We start from the raw sequence: 17,679 nt of genomic DNA, 5'->3' as shown, positions 1-17,679 counted from the left end.
TTCAGAGAGCTGTTTGCCTCATTATCTTGCTCTCTGTAGAGAGAGGCAGAATGGCGGGGGCCGGTTCTGCAGTCAGACTGCAGGGCTGGCAATGGCAGCTCCAACTCCCCGGGCCTCAGTTTTCTCATCCGTACAAGGAACCCAGGATGACCCATTAAATAAGGTCACATAAGAAGCCCCGCTCACAGCTGTGGCTGAGGTTCACAACAGTCTTGCGAGGTGAACACAGGACTTTAATCTCCATCTTGGAGGATTAACACAGGAGTGGATAAGGCATGAGATCTCAAAGATAGCAGAAAGAGAAGGAAGAGAGGCGAGCTCAAATCTGGGGCCACTTACCTCACTCCGGGTTGTGCACTGCAGGGGGTCATCATCCAAGAGAGGGTCAAAGACAGGCGTGGAGGTGACCAGGGCTAAAGCAAGGATTTCACTGCAGTCCGACAGCGGCAGTGACAGAGAGAAGCACAGAAGAAGGGCTTCCTGGAGGTGGTGACCTAAGGACCTAAGTGCCAAAGGACAAGAGGGAGGGAGCCAGGCAAGGCAGGGAGGGGAAGGGCCAAGAGTGGAGCCACACAGGGCAGGACTGGGCAGGTCCATCCTCGTCCTCAGTTCCCAGGCCAGAGCCGGGCTCCACAAACATTGGGGAATGACCTGCCCTGCCCTGTCCTGCCCCTGGCACAGAGATGGTGCATGCCAGGGCAAACCCCCAAGATGCCCAGCAGTGCCATGACTGAAACTTCAAGGGGCCAGATTTGAGGCTGAGGGCAGGGTTGTCACCAGGACAGGGTCACGAGGACCCCCTGGGCCACGTTAGTGAGGATCAACCGTGCCTGGGAGGAATGGGCCGCTGAGAGATTTTCAGCAGGAGAACGGCCATTCAGCTTGAATTTTAGAAAGATACCTGTGGCTGCAGAGGGGAGAGAGGGTTGGAGGGAGCTGAGCTGGAGGCAAGGAGACCAGGTAGGGGGGCTGCTAATCCTGGGGGAGACGACAAGCCCCCAAATTGAGCCGTGGACTGAGTGAGACCGGGGAAGAGGAGACAAACCCCGGGAAATCAGAAAGTCGAACGGACCAGGCCAGAGGTGGGCATCATTATTAGCTCTATCTTACACTGAGGAAACTGAGGCAGAGTCTAAATAGTCCACCCACGTCACCAGTTCATAAATAGGGATGCTGGGATCTTAATCCAACGTGGTCTGCCGTGAAACCCAGGAAAATGAAAGAATCGTCCAGAAAGCCAGGCAGCCAGGAAGGGAGGGGACAGGGCTATCATCAAAGCCCAGAAGTGCGGGGAACTCAGGATGGCAGTTCCAGCAGGAGATGTTTTTCTAGCACATGGAGGAGGACACGCCGGGAGGGTAGAGAGAGGGCTCAGGGAGCAGGGGATGTTTGCGCCTGTCTCCCAGGAGGTTCTGGTTTTGGAACACGCCAGGGAAAGGGCCTCGGGGACGTTCCGGAACAGACCAGTGGCCCCCACACTCCAAGTGCACCACGCTCTCCTTAGGGGGCTGGTCTCCCTGTGGGTTCCCGGCCCCCTCCGTCGTGGCTTCGTCCACAGGTGGGGCTGGGCAGGGGCACCTGTGTCTGCTGCAGCATCCCTTCGGAACTGGGATGCAGGTGGCTCCACGAAGCACAGGACCACCGGCCTTGCCGACAGAGCGTCCACTTACTGATTCTGACCTTGGCTGCATTTTTTTTTCAGTTGCTCTTACCAAACATTTTTTAATGGTTTCTATTTAATTTTTTTCCTGAAATTTTTGCTGTAGTGAAATATACAAAAGACTGATTATTTTAACCATTTTTAAGTGTACAGTTCAATGGTACGAAGCGAATTCGTGTTATTGTGCAACCATCACTGCCATCCATTTCCAGAACATTTTCATCATCCCGATTAAGTGCTGACTCCCCACCCCCCTCCCCCCACCTCTGTGAACCACTGGTCTACTTTCTCTTTCCATGAATTTGCTCTCGGTCCTTCATACGAGCAGAATCGTATCATATTTGTCTTTTTGTGACTGGATTATTTCACATAGGATAACGTCTTCAAGGTTCGTCCATGTTGTAGCACACGTGAGAATGTCATCCCTTTTGAAAGCTGAATATATTCCATTGTGTGTATATACCACCATGAAATAAAAGAAAAAAGACATGTTGGTCTCTGCCTCCAGTCCCAGGCACAGAGCTCCTAAAACCCTCGTAATTTCCTACATGATAAGAGCACTAACAGCATCTTTTATTCTAATATTGGGTCTTTGACCCCAGGTCCTGACGGGCACTTGGAAACTTCCGCCCCACCCCTCATCCTCCAGGAAGGGGAGAGGGGCTGCAGATTGAGGTAACCATCCGTCCTGCCTTCCTGAGGAAGCCTCCATAAAGATCTCAAAACACGAGGTTCAGAGAGATTCTGGGTGAGATGCCGAGGGGTGGTGCTCACCAGCTCCGCAGGGACTGGGGCTCCTATGCTTGGGACCCTTCTGGACCTCACCCTATTAATCTCTTTATCTCGCTGTTCATTCATATTCTTGACTGTGTCCTTTATAGTAAAACTGGTAAAAGTGTTTCCCTGAGTTCTGTGAGCCATACTAGCAAAATACCCGACCCGAGGAGGGTTTATCCTTTCATCCCTTGATGGACATTTGGGTTGTTTCCATTTTTTAGCTATTGTGAATAACACTGTTGTGAACATTTGTGTGTACAAATATCTGTTCAAGTCCTGCTTCCGATTCTTCTGTGCAGATAGTCAGAAGTGGAATTGTCGGATCAAATGGAAATTCCATGTTTAAAGATTTGAGGAACTGTCACACTCTTTTTCTACACAACTGCACCATTTGACATTCCCACCAGCAGTGTACAAGGTTTCCAACTTCTCCACATCATGCAACATTTATTTTCTGTCTTACTGTTGTTGTTATTGTTTTATTTTGGTTTTTTTTTTTAATAATAGCCACACTAATGGGTATGAGTGGGATCTCATTGTGGTTTTGATTTGCGTTTTTCTAGCGGCTAATGACGTTGAGCATCTTTTCACGTGCATTGGCCGTTTGTATATCTTCTTTGGAAGAATGTATACTCAAGTCCTTTGCCCATTTTTTTTGAATTGGATGGTTTTTTTGGTTTTATGGACTGGAGTATTAGGAGTTCTTTATATATTCTGAATATTAATTCTTTATCAGATATGTGATTTGCAAGTGTTTTCTCCCATTCTGGGGTTTCCTTTTTACTCTGTTAATAGTGTCCTTTGATGAACAAGAGTATGTAAGTTTGGTGAGGTCCAATTTGTCTAATTTTTCTTTTGTTGCCTGTACCTTTGGTGTCATATCCAAGAAATCACCAAATCCAATATCATGAAGCTTTTACTCTATGTTTTCATCTGATTTTTATTTATCTCTTACGTTTAGGTCTTTGATCCATTTTGAGTTAATTTTTGTATATAGTATAAGGTAAGGGCCCAACTTCATTCTTTGGCATATAGATGTCCAGTTTCCCACTACCATTTGTTGAAAAGTCCTTTCTCCACTGAATGATCTTGGCTCCCTTGTGAAAAATCATTTGATGATATACGCAAGGGTTTATTTCTGCCCTCTCTATCCTATTCCATTGGTCTATATGTCTGCCTTTATGCCAGTTCCCCACTGTTTTGATTACTGTAACTTTATAACAAACTTGGAGATCAGGAAGCGTGAGACCTCCAACTTTGTTCTTTCTCAAGGCTGTTTTGGTTATTCTCAGTCCCTTGAGATTTTAGATAAATTTTAGGATGGATTTTTCAGTTTCTGCAAAATACATCATTGGGATGTTGATAAGGATTACACTGAATCTGTAGATTTCTTTGGGTGGCATCGACATCTTAACAGTATGAAGCCCTCCGATCCATGAACACGGGATGTCTGATGTCTTTCCATTTATTTATATCTTTTTTATTATCAACTTTATTTTTTATACTATTTATTTTGTATTAAGGTAACATTGGTTTATCACATTGTATAGGTTTCAGGTATACAATATTATAATTCGACGTCTATACAAACTACAGCCTGCCTACTACCAACAGTGTAATATCCATCCTCACCGTATAATTGGCCCCTTTGACCCATTTCACCCTCCCCCACCCCCCTTCCGCTCTGGGAACCACCCATTTGCTGTCTGCTTCTATGACTTTGTTTTTGTTTTGTTTTGTTTTTTACATTCCACATGAGTGAAATCATACAGTATTTGTCTCTCTCCATCTGATTTATTTCACTTAGAATAATACTCTCAAGGTCAATTTGGTGTGTGTGTGTGTGTGTGTGTGTGTGTTGATTTCGTACCCTGCTATTTTGTTGAATTTGCTTATTAGTTCCAACCTGCTTTTTTCATGAGATCTTCAGGGTTTTCTACCTATAAGATCATGTCGTCTGTGAACAGAGATAATTTTACTTCTTCCTCTCCAATTTGGAGGCATTTTTTTTCTTTTTATTGCCTAATTGCTCTGGCTAGAACAGCCAGTGCCGTGTTAAGTAGGAGAGACAAAAGCAGACATCGCATCTTGTTCTAAATCTTAGATGAAAAGCTTTCAGTCTTTCACACTGAGTATGATGTTAGCTGTGGGCTTTTCATATATGGCCTTTATTATGTTGGGGTAATTTCCTTCTATTCCTAGTTTGTTGAGTGTTTTTATCATGAAAGGGTGTGTTGAATTGTGAGATGCTTTCTCTGCATCAATCGAGAGGGTCATGTGGTTTGCTTCCTTCATTCTGTTAATGTGGTGTGTTACATCAATCAGTGTTTGCATGTAGAACCACCCTTGCTAAAGCTTCGTCAATTTTGTTCATTTTTTGAAGATTATGTTATATTATATTTTGTTATATTACAGGCATACCTCAGAGCTGTTGTGAATTCAGCTCCAGACCACCACAATAAAGCAAATATTGAAATAAAGCAAGTCACGTGAGTTTCTTTGTTTCACAGTGCACATAAAAATTATGTTTGGGCCAGCCCCAGTGGCTAGTGGTTAACTTTGGTGCACTCTGCTTCAGTGGCCTGGGTTCCCAGACGCAGACCTACACCACTCATTGGCAGCCATGCTGTGGTGGCAACCCACATACAAAATAGAGGAAGACGGGCAACAGATGTTAGCTCAGGTGCCGATCTTTAAAAAAAATAAACTTTATTGCTAAAAAATGCTAATTATTATCTGAGCCTTCAGCAAGTCGTAATCTTTTTGCTGGTGGAAGGTCTTGTAAAGAAACACAATATCTGCAAAGTGCAATAAAGCAAGGTATGCCTGCATATTATATTATATTATTAGGCTATATTATACTCTATTGCTTAGATATATTTTGCTTTCATTGGTTTCCTCTAGTTTTTCTACTCTCTACTTTATTTATCTGTGCACTAATGTTTGTTGTTTGCTTCCTTCTGCTAGTTTCCGGTTTGTTCTTTTCTAGTCCTTAAGTAGTAAAGGAAGGTTGTGATTTGAGGTCTTTCTTCTTTTTCAGTGTGTTTACAGCTGTCAATTTCCCTCATAGCACAGCTTTTACTGAATCTCATACATTTTGGTATGTCGTGTTTTCATTGTTATTCATCTCTACACATTTTCTAATTCCCTTCGTGATTTCTTTTTGATTCATTGGGTGTTTGAGTGTGTTATTTAATATCCACGAATTTGTTAATTTTCCAGTTTTCTTTCTGTTATTGATTTCCAGCTTCATCCTCTGATGGTCAGAGAAGACACTTTAGCTAATATCTCTTTTTAAAATCTACTGGGCCTTGACCTGTGCCCTAACATATCCTGCAGCTGGTACCATGTGCACCTGAGAAGCTTGTGTATTCTGTTGTTGAGTAGAGTGTTCTGTCTATGTCTGAAAGCTCTAGTTTATTGTTCAAGCTCTCTATTTCCTTACTGACCTTCTGTCTGTTCTATCCATTATTGAGAGTGGGGCATTGAAGTCTCCAACCGTCCTTGTGGAGCTGACTATTTCCCCCCTCAGTTCTGTCCATTTTTGCTTCATATATTTTGAGGATCTGTAATTAAGTGTGTAAATGTTTAGAAATGGTATACATTGTTATATCTTCTTGCTGTATTTAACCTTTTATTATACATATATACATTGTTATATATATACATATATACATTATTATATTATAATGTCCTTCTCTGTCTCTTGCAAACTTCTCACTTAAGATCTGTATTGTCTGATACCAGTATAGCCATTCCCACTCTTTTTCAGTGACTATTTGCATAGAATATCTTTTTCCATTCCTTCACTTTTATATCTGTGTCTTTGGATCTAAAAATCAGTCTCTTGTAGTCAGCATGTAGTTGGATCCTGTTTTTTCGTTTGTTTTTTTAAGCCGTTCTATCAATCTCTATCTATTGATTGGAGGATTTTATTCATTTACATTTAAAGTAATTACTAACAAGAAGGGACTTCTGCCATCTTCTATTTGTTTTCTATATGCCTCATAGACTTTTGTCCTTTGTTTCCTGCATTCATGTTTTCTTTTGCTTTTTTGTAGTGAAACATGTTAATTCTCTTTTCACTTCCTTTTGTTCACATTCTATAGCTATTTTATGTCTGGTTACCATGGGGATTACATTGAACATCTTAAAGTTATGACATTTAATTTGACTTTATGCCAGCGTGACTTCAACAGCACACAAAAACTCTGCTCCTCTGTAGCTTTGTCCTCACATCCCCACAAATTACATCTTTATGCGTTGTGTGTCCAAAGAAATGTAGAGTAATAACTGCTTTTATGCATTAGTCTTTTAAATCACATAGAAAATAAAAAGTGGAATTATAAGCCAAAATTACAGTAATACTGGTTTTTATAACTGCCCATGTATTTACTTTTCCCAGACATCTCGTTACTTCATACAGATTCTAGTTACTGTCTTGTGTCCTTTCATTTCAGCCAGGAGTCCCTTTAGTATTTCTTGCAGGGTGGGTCTAGTGGGAATGAACTCACTCAGATGTGTTTATCTAGGAATGTCTTAATTTCTCCCTCATTTTTGAAGGACAGTTTTGCTGGATATAAAATTCTTGGTTGCCAGGTTTCTTTCTTTTGGTACTTTGACTGTGTCAGTTGGGTGAGTATTTGATCTTTCTGAGCCTCTGTTTCTGCCTACCTAAAATCAGAATAATAATATCTACTTTATTCATTTATTGGTGGGGATAAGATGAGAAAATATTGGCAAAACACCTAGGTCAGTGTTGGGCTCCTGGTAGGTACTTGATAATTCACAGCAGGTATAATTTATACTTTCAGGTGAGGAAACTGAGGCCCAGGGTCCTGACCTGCCCCAGGGCCCATAGCCAATGCAGAGGAAGGAACGGGGGCTTGAATAGGGTCTTCAACGGGGTCTTCTGGCTACCATTCCACTATGCCCCACTACCTTGGTGACTCCATGTCGTCTAACAAGCCTTCCCAACTTTTCAGGGCCCAGGCAACCTCGACAATGCTGCTTGGCCTGTCCACCTGTCTCCTCTGGCTGTCCACCAGTGGCCTCTGGACCATCCAGGCTGAGGATCCTGATGGTGATATGAGCATTAGAATCCCTCACCGGGACCTGGCTCCAAGCAATGTTGACTTTGCCTTTAGCTTATATAAGCACCTAGTGGTCTCAGCTCCTGGCAGGGACGTCTTCATCTCCCCTGTGAGCATCTCCACAGCCTTGGCCATGCTGTCCCTGGGCACCCGTGGCCACACACAGATCCGGCTTCTTCAGGGCCTGGGCTTCAACCTCACCGAGATGTCTGAGGCCAGGATCCACCAGGGCTTCCAACACCTCCACCATGTCCTTGTGGAGTCAGAGACCACCTCGGACATCCTCATGGGCAATGCCTTGTTCTTTGACCACAGCTTGGAGCTTCTGGAGTCGTTCTCAGCAGACACCGAGCGCTACTATGAATTAGAGGCCTTAGCTACAGATTTCCAGGACCAGGCCATAGCCAGCAGACAGATCAACGAGTATCTCAAGAATAAGACACAGGGGAAAATCGCGGACCTGTTCTTGGAGCTGGACAGCCCAGCCACGCTCATCTTGGTCAACTACATCTTCTTCAAAGGTATCCCATATCCATCCCATTCTGACAAGGCCCCATCCACCACTGCCAAGAATAGTAGCAGCTATCCAAACCCAGGATGCATTCTCGGGCAAAGCCTTTGATTTTACAAAGCACAGGCATGTCTGTGAGTCTCCGTCTTTCCCCTAATCCTATTAGGAAGGTAGAACTAGATAATCTTACAAAAGGTCAAAATGGCCCCAGAAGAGTTGCACAACTTGCCCAAGCTCTCACAGGCTGGTTCAAGGCCCAAACGTGTAACCAGGAACAGCCTGGCTGCCTCGCAGTCTAGAAATATTGGCTGAGTCTTGGCTGTGAGTCAGGCACTGGGCCAAGGGCTGGAAATGCAGCCTAGAACCACACAGATCCCCACCCTCAAGAGCTCCTAGACGGCCCTTAAGCTCTCCTGCACGCAGTTTCCGAGTGCTCACAGCCAGCTCTGACCAGGTCCTGCCTCAGCCCAACGGCAGTCCCTCAACACCAGTTGGGAGCAGGGTTTTCCAAAGCACCTGTTTATCAAAGTCACCAGGGAGACTTGTTAAAATGACATATCCAAGAGCCCGCGCCAAACCCACTGAAGCCACACCTCCTCAGGAAAGGCCTAGCATTTGTGTCTTTAACAAGGCCCCTTCCTCCAATTACTCGTGTGAGCTGACAATTCGGGGATACGTTATCCTTGAGAATAAAGTCTCAACTCCTTACCATAGCAGTGGTTCTCAACCCAGGGTGGTCCCCTGCTCCATCCGCCCTCAGGGACGTTTGCCATGTCTGGGGACATTTTGGGGGGCCACAGCTAGAGGAATGGGCACTATTGGCATCTAGTAGATGCCAGGGATGCTGCTCAACATCCTACAGTGCACAGGACAGCCCCCCAACAATGCTCTCTGCCCCTACATGGCTATATCCCAAGGTTGGGAAACCCCGGCCTAGAATCACCTCTTCTCTGTCCTCTCCAGCCTCATGTCTCAACATTTTCCTTCCTCCAAGTCCCCAGCGCACAGCAGACACACACACACGCACACACAGTGTCCAACCACAACTGAACTCCTTTCACGTCCTTGAGCCTGACTGTCCCCATGGAAGCCTGTATGAGTTCCTGATTGCTGCTTAAAATGATGCAAATTCATTATCTTACAATGCGGGAGGTCAGAAGTCCAGAATGGGTCATGCTGGGTTAAAGTCAAGCTGTGGGCAGCTTCTGGAGGCTGCGGGGGAGAATCTGTTCCTTGCCTTTTCCAGCTTTTAGAGGCTGCCTACATTCCTGGGCTCACGGCCCCTTCCTTCTTCAAAGCCTTAATCGCCTCTCTCCAACCTCTGCTTCCATCACCACGTCTCCTTTCTGTCTCTGATCCTAGTGCCTTCCTCTTCCTCTTTGAAGGACCCTTGTGATTACATTGGGTCCACCTGGATAATCCGGAATAATCTCCTCATCTCAAGGTCAGTTGGTTAGCAACTTTAATTTCCTCTTACCACGTGACATAGCATATTCACAGGTTCCAGGAATTGGAACATGGACATCTTTGGGAGGCCATTCTATCTGCCACAAAGCCCATGCCCTTTCTGTCCCCTGAGCCCTCTCTCAACTTGTCTGACTGCCTCAAACTTTTTCTTACCCTACAAATCTTGACTCAAAAGTCACCTCCTCCATGGAGCCTCCTCTGATTCCCACAGGCAAATTATTGTTTCTCATAGGCATCCTCAGCACTTTTCCTGCCTCTCATTTGAACAATCATCGTGTTAGGACAGGTAGCCGCGGACCCAAGTTGTTTCAGTTAAGCAGTCATATTCAAAGAAATGCAGGTGGACTAGCACCAAAAAAAAGTAATTATAATATTTAACATGAATCTCTCAACAACATTAAAGATCACCCAAATCATAACGCCCAGCAAAGACTCTTCACGCGCCCATCTCTCTCCTCCCAGCCCTCGCTCAGGGCCTCCCATTAGCCAACTGTCCTGCTTCCCTCCCCCAGCTCTTAATACATTACCTGGACTGACCTCGCCTCTCGGGGAGTCCACCTCCTCCTGCCTCGTGGTCTTTCTCTGTCCATTCTCCTGGGGACCCACCTGGCAGAGGCCTCCCTCCTTGGAGGGAGCGAGGGTGAGGGATAGATAGTTTGCAAATATTTTCTCCCATTCCATGGGTTGCCTTTTCACTTTCTTGGTGGTTTCTTTTGCTGTGCAGAAGCCTTTTAGTTTGCCGTGGTCCCATTTGTTGATTTTTTGTTTTTGTCGCTTGTGCTTTTGGTGTCATATCCAAAAAAAATCATTGCCAGGACCAATATCAAGGAGATTTTTCCTATGTTTTCTTCTAGGAGTTTTATCGTTTCAGGTCTTTCATTTAAGTCTTTAATCCATTTGGAGTTAATTTTGGTGAGTGGTGTAAGACTGGGTTCTGGTTTCATTCTTTTGCATGTGGCTGTCCAGTTTTCCCAGCACCACTTATTGAAGAGATTATCTTTTCCCCATACAGTATTCTTGAGTATTCTTGGCTCTTTTATCAAATATTAGATGACCGTTATATGCATGCGTTTATTTCTGGGCTCTCAATTCTGTTCCATTGATCTGTGTGTCTGCTTTTATGCCAGCGCCATAGTGTTTTGATGACTATAGCTTTGTAATATAGTTTGAAATCAGGAAGTATGATGCCTCCCACTTTGTTCCTCTTTCTCAAGATCCTTTTGGATATTGGGAGTCTTTTGTAGTTCTAAATGAAAAGTAGCCTTCTCAGCACCTGGCAGTGGGAGGGCCAAGGAGTCTGGGAACATCTGCCCAGAAATGGTTCTGAGTGCTCCCACGAATTCCAAAGGCCATCTCTCCCACTAGATTGTGCACCCTTGTGTATGGCATCCTTGTATGTTTGGGGGCCCCAGTGCCTTTGCATAGTGCTCGGCACATGGATGGAGCTCAATAGAGGTTCTGGCAACACAGTAGAAAGACGCAGTAAACCCAGGTACAGGGAGGGCCCTCCTGATCCCAAGAGGGGCCCAAGCACCTGTGGGCAGGCTGGTGGGACAGGTGCTGGCAAGGCATCATTTGGGACAGGGCTCCTCTCTCACAGTTTGCCAGCATCCTCAGGACCAGAGTGGGGCAGAGTTGATGGGGAACAATAATTCCTGGTAGTAACATCAGAGGGGCTTTGAACATCGGCAGGTAGGGAGAGGCCTGATCTGTACTCAGTGGGCTATCTTGACGGGTCTTTGTAAGGAAATTAAAAACATTGTTAAAAGATTTTCCAGAGGAATCACCCTTGCTCTCTCAGACACGCCCCCAAAATTCTTAAGTTTCTCTACCACGAGTTTCCCTAGCCCAAGAATTTTCAAGAAGAAGTCCCTTAAAGTAGAAGTTAGACTCCATTCTGTATGTTGGTTTGTGCCACACTGGATGTATGAAGAAATTCTCAGTATAAAACAAGCAGCAAACTTTTAAGGAGGAAAAACTTAACACTGAAAGGTGTTTTATCCACATTTTTTTTTTATTGTGAGTTGGACAAGTTAGCCACAAAGCGCCACCCCCTTCAGTCCTGAGGATCCCTGACGTCCTCTGGGGGATAGCTCGAGAACTTGCAAATTATCTCACTTGCTGTGAGTCAGCGAGACTGTGACCTTGCACTCAGTCATGAGGGATGGACCAGGCACAGCTCCTGGGTCTCCAGGATCCACGGCCAAAGCTCTTTTCCCTATATCCTTTGGCCTCAACCTGTTGGCGCCCTTGGCAGCCCTCATAGGGGGCTTGAGGCTGGCTCAGAACCGAGAGTTTTGGCCTCACGGTCTACAGATCCCGCAGGCGGCGGGATGGAGAAGGGTCCGCCTGGAGCTACGCTCTGGCCACCTTCCAGCAGCCTCAGTTGGGAAAAAGTGACCTCACAAGGACTTCTGGGCTTGAGGTCAAGGGCAGCCAGGACACCTGGGAGCTGCTGGACTCAGGGTCCTCAGTCATCTCCAAACCTGGGGAGACTCAACCTGGAGCAGAGGAGGCCCTGGTGAGACTCAACCCATGGCTTTAAATACCCAAAGCTCTGTCGCCTGCAAGAACACTCGGGGTCCCGTGGAATAAGCCCAGAAGGGCCGGAGGGCTCAGCAGGCAGGCTTTGGCTCCATCTAAGGAGCAATTTTCTTCCCATCAGAGCTGACCAGCAGTGGAAAGTCCCGTCTGTGAAGTAGTGAGGTCCCTGTCACAAGGGGAACAAACAGATTGCATGATGATATCGCGGAACATGATAGGGGGCATTTGAGTCCAGCTGGGGGGTGGGAGCCTGAGACTTGAAGGGATCTTCTCACCCTGACTCTGCCCCTAAGAAATGCGGTGGAGCCCTCGGGCCACGAAGGAGGTCAGGAGCCTCCCACAGGGGAGGGGGTACTTCACTGGGCAGCCAGACTTCCTGCTACGCTTCTGTGGCCAGGACATCAGGGGGTGGGGATGGAATGGATGGTCCTGGTCCCTGAAACCGACCAGGGACCTTGAATTCACAGCCTGAGGTCTGGCAGCACTTCCAGAGCCCTCCCATCCAGGGTCCACTCCAGAGTGGGGGCGGCGAAATGACGTCTGGTTTACTCAATCCTGCCGCCAAATCCTGGGGCCAGCATTCTCTTGTTCCCCACCTCCTTCCATTATCGGAAGTCAATCTCAGAAGCAGAGAGAATCCTCAATCTATTCCAAGGGCGGAGGAGGATGGAACAGGCTTCAAAACTCTGGGAATTTCACATCTGACCAGGAAGCTCTAGCAGCTCTGGTGGGGACCTTCCCGGGCAAGGGGGCTGCTGTGTAACTTGCTTAGTACTTACCCCTGGCGCTCTGCTGCCCCCAAGCTGCATTTTCCTCTGCTCTCACAGTCCCGTCTCCTGCCTTCCTCTCCCTCCTTTTCCCAGGCGCGTGGGCACAACCCTTCAACCCCGAAAGCACCAGGGAGGAGGACTTCTATGTGAATGAGACAACTGTGGTGAAGGTGCCCATGATGTCCCAGTCAAGCACCATGAACTACCTGAATGACCCCGTGCTCTCCTGCCAGCTGGTACAGCTGGACTACACGAGCAACGGGACCGTCTTCTTCATCCTTCCAGAGAAGGGGAAGATAGACATCGTCATCGACGCGCTGAGCCGGAGCACCCTTGGGAGGTGGGAGATGTCCCTGACCAGAAGGTAAGCCTCCGTCCTTCTTCCCCCAGACTCAGGGCTCACTGTTTTCCTGTCTGCTGGGTCCTGAAAGGCCACAAGATTCTCTGACCTAGAGGTCACACTTATTTATCCATGGGTTGATTGACACTGAGACACTCAGGGGTAATCCACAAAGAGGTCCCCCTTCAATGGAAGGTTGATAACCACCCTCTGTACTACCACATTTTTGCATCATTTTCTTAAACTGAGTCCACCAACCACCCAGCATCCCACTTATCCACTTTATTATCTTGCTTACCTGAAAGCCAGCACAGCTCAAGATTCATGAAAGACCTCATAAAAAAAATATAACAAAAATGACCACTCTGTCCATCATGGAACCAACATAAAGCCTGTGAATGGTTCTTAAGTCACTCAGAGGGTCTAACTCTTCTTCAATCCATCGGTAAATAAGCAAGAAAGTAAGGACCTGCCTTAGTAATAAGGGAGCCAGGAAGAAGAGTGAGGGGTGTGCGCTGACCGTCCGGTGACCAGGAGGAGAACCAGCCAGTGAATCCCAGGCCCAAGCAAGGGGCCGGCTAGGAGCACACGCTCTGGGACGGCTGACTGAGCGCATGAACCAGCAATGCACGGATGAATGACAGAATGAACAAACGCGCTCATCTTCCCCCAGGCACCTCTGAGCTAGAGGACAATCAAAATTATGGTCAAGCGTGTGCCCCACCCTGATCCTCCCATTGGAGGAGGGAGAGACCTTCCGTGCAGAGCCTTCAGAATAACGCCAGCGGGGGTCGGGGGGGGGGGGGGTGCAGAGTTAAAGGGCTGAGGGGATGCAGGGGAGGGAGAGGGCCCTTGGATCAGGAAGGCTCACGGGGCAGGTGCCATTTCATTCATTCATGCATTCATTCATTTACTATAAAAGGAAGCCCCTGCTGTGTGCCATGCACTAGGCTAGCCACAAGAATAGAATGGTGAATAAGACAAAGAGCAGATCTCAAAGCCACGCCTTCTGGAGTGGAGAACAGATCCTGGTGGGGTTAATAGTGGTACAATGACGTCAGCCCAGTCAGAGCGAGAGAGGGAAGGAGATGTGTAAGTGGGTGAGATGCTGGTGGCGGTGGAGGGACGTCTGACTGTGCCCCAGGGCCCTGGGGCAGGGGCTGCGGGACACAGTGCTTGCCAAGGCGCGCACACTGCATGAGATAAAGAAGGTAAAGAACATCCGCCAGGCTCTTGAAGTCAGTCCGTCTCCCTTCTTCTCAGCTGCCATTTCCCATCTAGAAGAGAAGGGACAGACACGTCCCGCTCAGCTTCGAGTCCTCCTGGGCTCCCCTCGGGTAGTAAGTCTTCAAATTCAGCTTGGCTGTTTGCCAGCCTCCGGGCCTCCCAAAACGACTTTTGCTCATTGAAGAGAAGGTTTCTGCCTTCTCTCCCCGTGCTGGCCAGCCCATGCCCTTTCGCTGACACCCCTCACTCAGCTGCAGGGTTTCCGGCATCTTCTCTTCCTCTGGAGATCAGGAAAAGGAAGAAATTTTTCAGTGAAACTGCTGCCTTGATATGTAAAAAAGTGCAGTACCCACCCCAGCCCAGGCTGACTCCACTTACCTTTCTAGAAACCTGCTTTAGCCAGTGGAAACTGCTGAAGGACCCTGAGGGAGGCACTTGTTGTCCAATGTGGAATTGCTGTGTGGATGAGGACACCAGCACAGAGAAGGACAAAACTTGGCTAAAGCCACACAGCATTGGTGGCACAGTTGGGGCCAGGACCCCTGCTCCCAGCCAGGTGCTCCCTCAGCTCCCCAGCATCTGCCAGGGGGTGCTTGGGGGACCACAAGGACTCCTTTAGGGACCCTTTTCTTCAATGTCCAGTGGTCCAGCTGTATCACAGGTGGAATCAACTCAAAGAAAGATCTGAGAAGAAAAGAATTTGCAATTCAGAGGCTCAAAGAGGAAGCTGCCTGTGTGGTGGAGGGAGAGGCGAATACTGGCTCTCGTCCTGTCCCTTCCCCGTCCCCAAAGAGCATGTCTGGCTGGGAGGCAGGGTCTGGAGGGATCACAGGGTAAATGAGAGTCGGGCTGGCCAGGCCCAGCCCGGGAAGGGCTAAGCCCATCTTCTTCCCACACCCGAGCAGCCACGTGGACCTGCATGTCCCGAAGCTCTTCCTCTCCAGCACCTATGACCTCGGGGACATCCTGAGGGACAGGGGCATTGCAGACTTCTCAGGCATCAGCCAAGAGGGCCGGCTGAAGGTAAGTGCCTCTAGAGCCCATCTTTTTTCCCCAAATTCACAATATAAATAACAATGAGCAACACGGAGCCCATTCATAAGGAGGCCTCCAGGCCCCAGGCTCAGAGCTCCAAGGCTTGTCCAAGTCTTACAATGGTCTCAGTGCAGGCTCAGCAAGAAAGTGAGACGTCCCCAGGGTCACACAGGAAGCTAGTGACAAGGGAGGGCTGCAGCCCGGACATCTACCCATTCCGCCAGGCCACACAGAGGGGGCACTGTATAAAACAAAGTCATCATGGCAGGCCTGTGAGCAGCTTCAGCTTTACTGAAGATGATTCATTCATTCCTTATGAAAGCATTTATTGAACGTTTATTGTGTGCCCCAAACTGTGCTAGGCACTAGGCATGCCTCCCCTTGCTCAGACGTGGCCTTGCCCGCACAAGATCTTACAGTCTCATGGGTGACAAAATGAGAGGGGACAGGAGAAAGCTGTAGTGGCGGCAACCCCTCCCTCAAGCACTGACCCTAACTACTGTGCAGCCTGGCACATGGCGTGTGCTCGGGAAAATGCACGGTGTGTGAAGGACTGAGTCAGTACAGCCACCTCCTTATAAGGTGAGTGTTATCCCAATTTCTCAGAGGAGGAGTCTCTGGCTCAGGAGGGTAAATAACTCACCGAGCTAGTAAATATCAGCCTGACATCTGAGCTAGGGTCTATTTGACTCAAAACCTCACATTCCTAAAACACGCGGCAGGGGTTCCTATCCCAGCTTCTTCCTGGAGCTGTGTGCCTCTTTACGGAGCGGCTCAGGGCTGTCGAGGGGATGAGAGTCCGCCCCCATAGGGTGTTGTTTATTTAATTAGCTAGTTCTGATTCTGATCCAAGGCTTTTGATGCAAGCTACTCAAGCGTTTTGCTGATTTCCTTCTAATTTTGATCACAACAAGAAGCGTTTCAACAATCAGAGATTACCCTTTTCCGTGCAGAGTCGGCACGAGCACTTTGCATAAATGGAACCCTAGCATTTACCCAGCAGAGGGGAAGGTCTCCGTCTGCCAGCCCAGGACCCAGTGAGGAACCCTCCACATGGAGGCTTAAGCCCAGTTCGGGCGGCGACACGCTTAACCTCCTTGCAGTGGGCTCCCCCTGCCGGCTTTCCAGGGAGAGAGTCCAGGTGCAGCCCGGGTTCTGGAGGCGGTCACCCCTCGGCTTTAGCCCAGCAGGCGACCTTCTCTGAGCCTCAGCTTCGCCATCCAGAAAACAGAGGGTGGGAGGAGCCAGAGCGAGGGGGCGTGGAAAGCTCCCAGCGCGCGGCAGGTGCTCATCGCCACCTCCGTCCACACGCAATAGGTGGTCCATAAGGCCGCGCTGCACCTCGATGAGAAGGGCGAGGAGTCAGCTGCCCCCACCGGGATCCCCCCAAACGTGGGGTCCAAGCCTCTCACCATCCGCTTCAACCGGCCCTTCATCATCCTGGTCTTCGACCATTTCACGTGGAGCAGCCTATTCCTCGTCAAGGTTGTGAATCCGGCCGAGGGCCGCGCCCCCAGGAGCCACCCCGCCGTCTGACTTTGGGCACTGAGGACCCCTCAGAAATGTTCTGGCAGCGGGAGACTCCCCCCAGTCTTCTCCAGGTCCTCCTCTTGTAATAAACAACTGTCGCTGTAACTGATGACAAGTGTGCTGCAGGAGAAGGATGGGACAATTGACAAAATTTGAATAATATTAATATAATATAGGGCCAATGTAATTTCCTGGTTTTGATCCTTGTACTTATGTAAAATGTGGAAGCTGGGTGAAGGGCATATGGAAACTATTATTTTGTAAGTTTGAAATTATTTCTAGACAATAACTTTAAAAAGAAGAAATCATACAAGCCAAAACATAATGGAAAGACGTCTTTAAAGTGCTGGGGGGGGGGGGGGGGGGCGGGGAATGTCCTGTTATCTTTCAAGAAGCAAAAAAAACCTACAAAAATAAAAGCAAAATAAAGTTTTTTTCAGACAAAGACTGAGAAAGTTTATCAGCTTCACTAAAGAAATGTTTTGTCTTCTTTTTCTCCCCAAAGCCCGCCCCCCGGTACATAGTTGTATATTCTAGTTGTGAGTGCCTCTGGTTGTGCAAGAAATTTTTTAAGTAGTTCTCTAGGCAGAAACAAGATGATCCTCGATGGAAATTTGGACCTACACAAAAGAATGAAGAGCACTGGAAAGGATAAATATATCGATAGATATAGAATATTTTTTAAATATCTTTAAAATATAATTAACAGTTTAAATCAAAAATAA

At 47.6% G+C, this 17,679-nt stretch overlaps 1 protein-coding gene and 1 long non-coding RNA gene across 3 annotated transcripts in view; one reads left to right on the top strand and one right to left on the bottom strand.

Annotated features, from left to right (window-relative positions):
- LOC123287228 (uncharacterized) overlaps nucleotides 1–1,887 on the bottom strand; it is a 16,970-nt gene extending 15,083 nt beyond the window's left edge. The window contains exon 1 of one of the 2 annotated variants that reach the window (XR_011504752.1): nucleotides 340–1,887. This is a non-coding gene — a long non-coding RNA (uncharacterized lncRNA). The remainder of the gene's footprint in view (nucleotides 1–339) is intronic. The other variant, XR_011504753.1, reaches the window with a different exon arrangement.
- The window catches only part of SERPINA6 (serpin family A member 6), an 18,459-nt gene extending 780 nt beyond the window's left edge, over nucleotides 1–17,679 (top strand). The window contains exons 2-5 of the mRNA XM_014832139.3: nucleotides 7,423–8,051; nucleotides 12,916–13,186; nucleotides 15,295–15,412; nucleotides 16,742–17,679. Coding sequence (XP_014687625.1) covers nucleotides 7,442–8,051; nucleotides 12,916–13,186; nucleotides 15,295–15,412; nucleotides 16,742–16,960 — 1,218 coding nt within the window. The 5' untranslated portion in view covers nucleotides 7,423–7,441 and the 3' untranslated portion in view covers nucleotides 16,961–17,679. The remainder of the gene's footprint in view (nucleotides 1–7,422; nucleotides 8,052–12,915; nucleotides 13,187–15,294; nucleotides 15,413–16,741) is intronic.

Source organism: Equus asinus, chromosome 7, assembly GCF_041296235.1.
Source record: "Equus asinus isolate D_3611 breed Donkey chromosome 7, EquAss-T2T_v2, whole genome shotgun sequence".
Lineage (NCBI taxonomy): Eukaryota > Metazoa > Chordata > Mammalia > Perissodactyla > Equidae > Equus > Equus asinus.
This window is presented reverse-complemented; position numbering and strand designations above follow the sequence as displayed.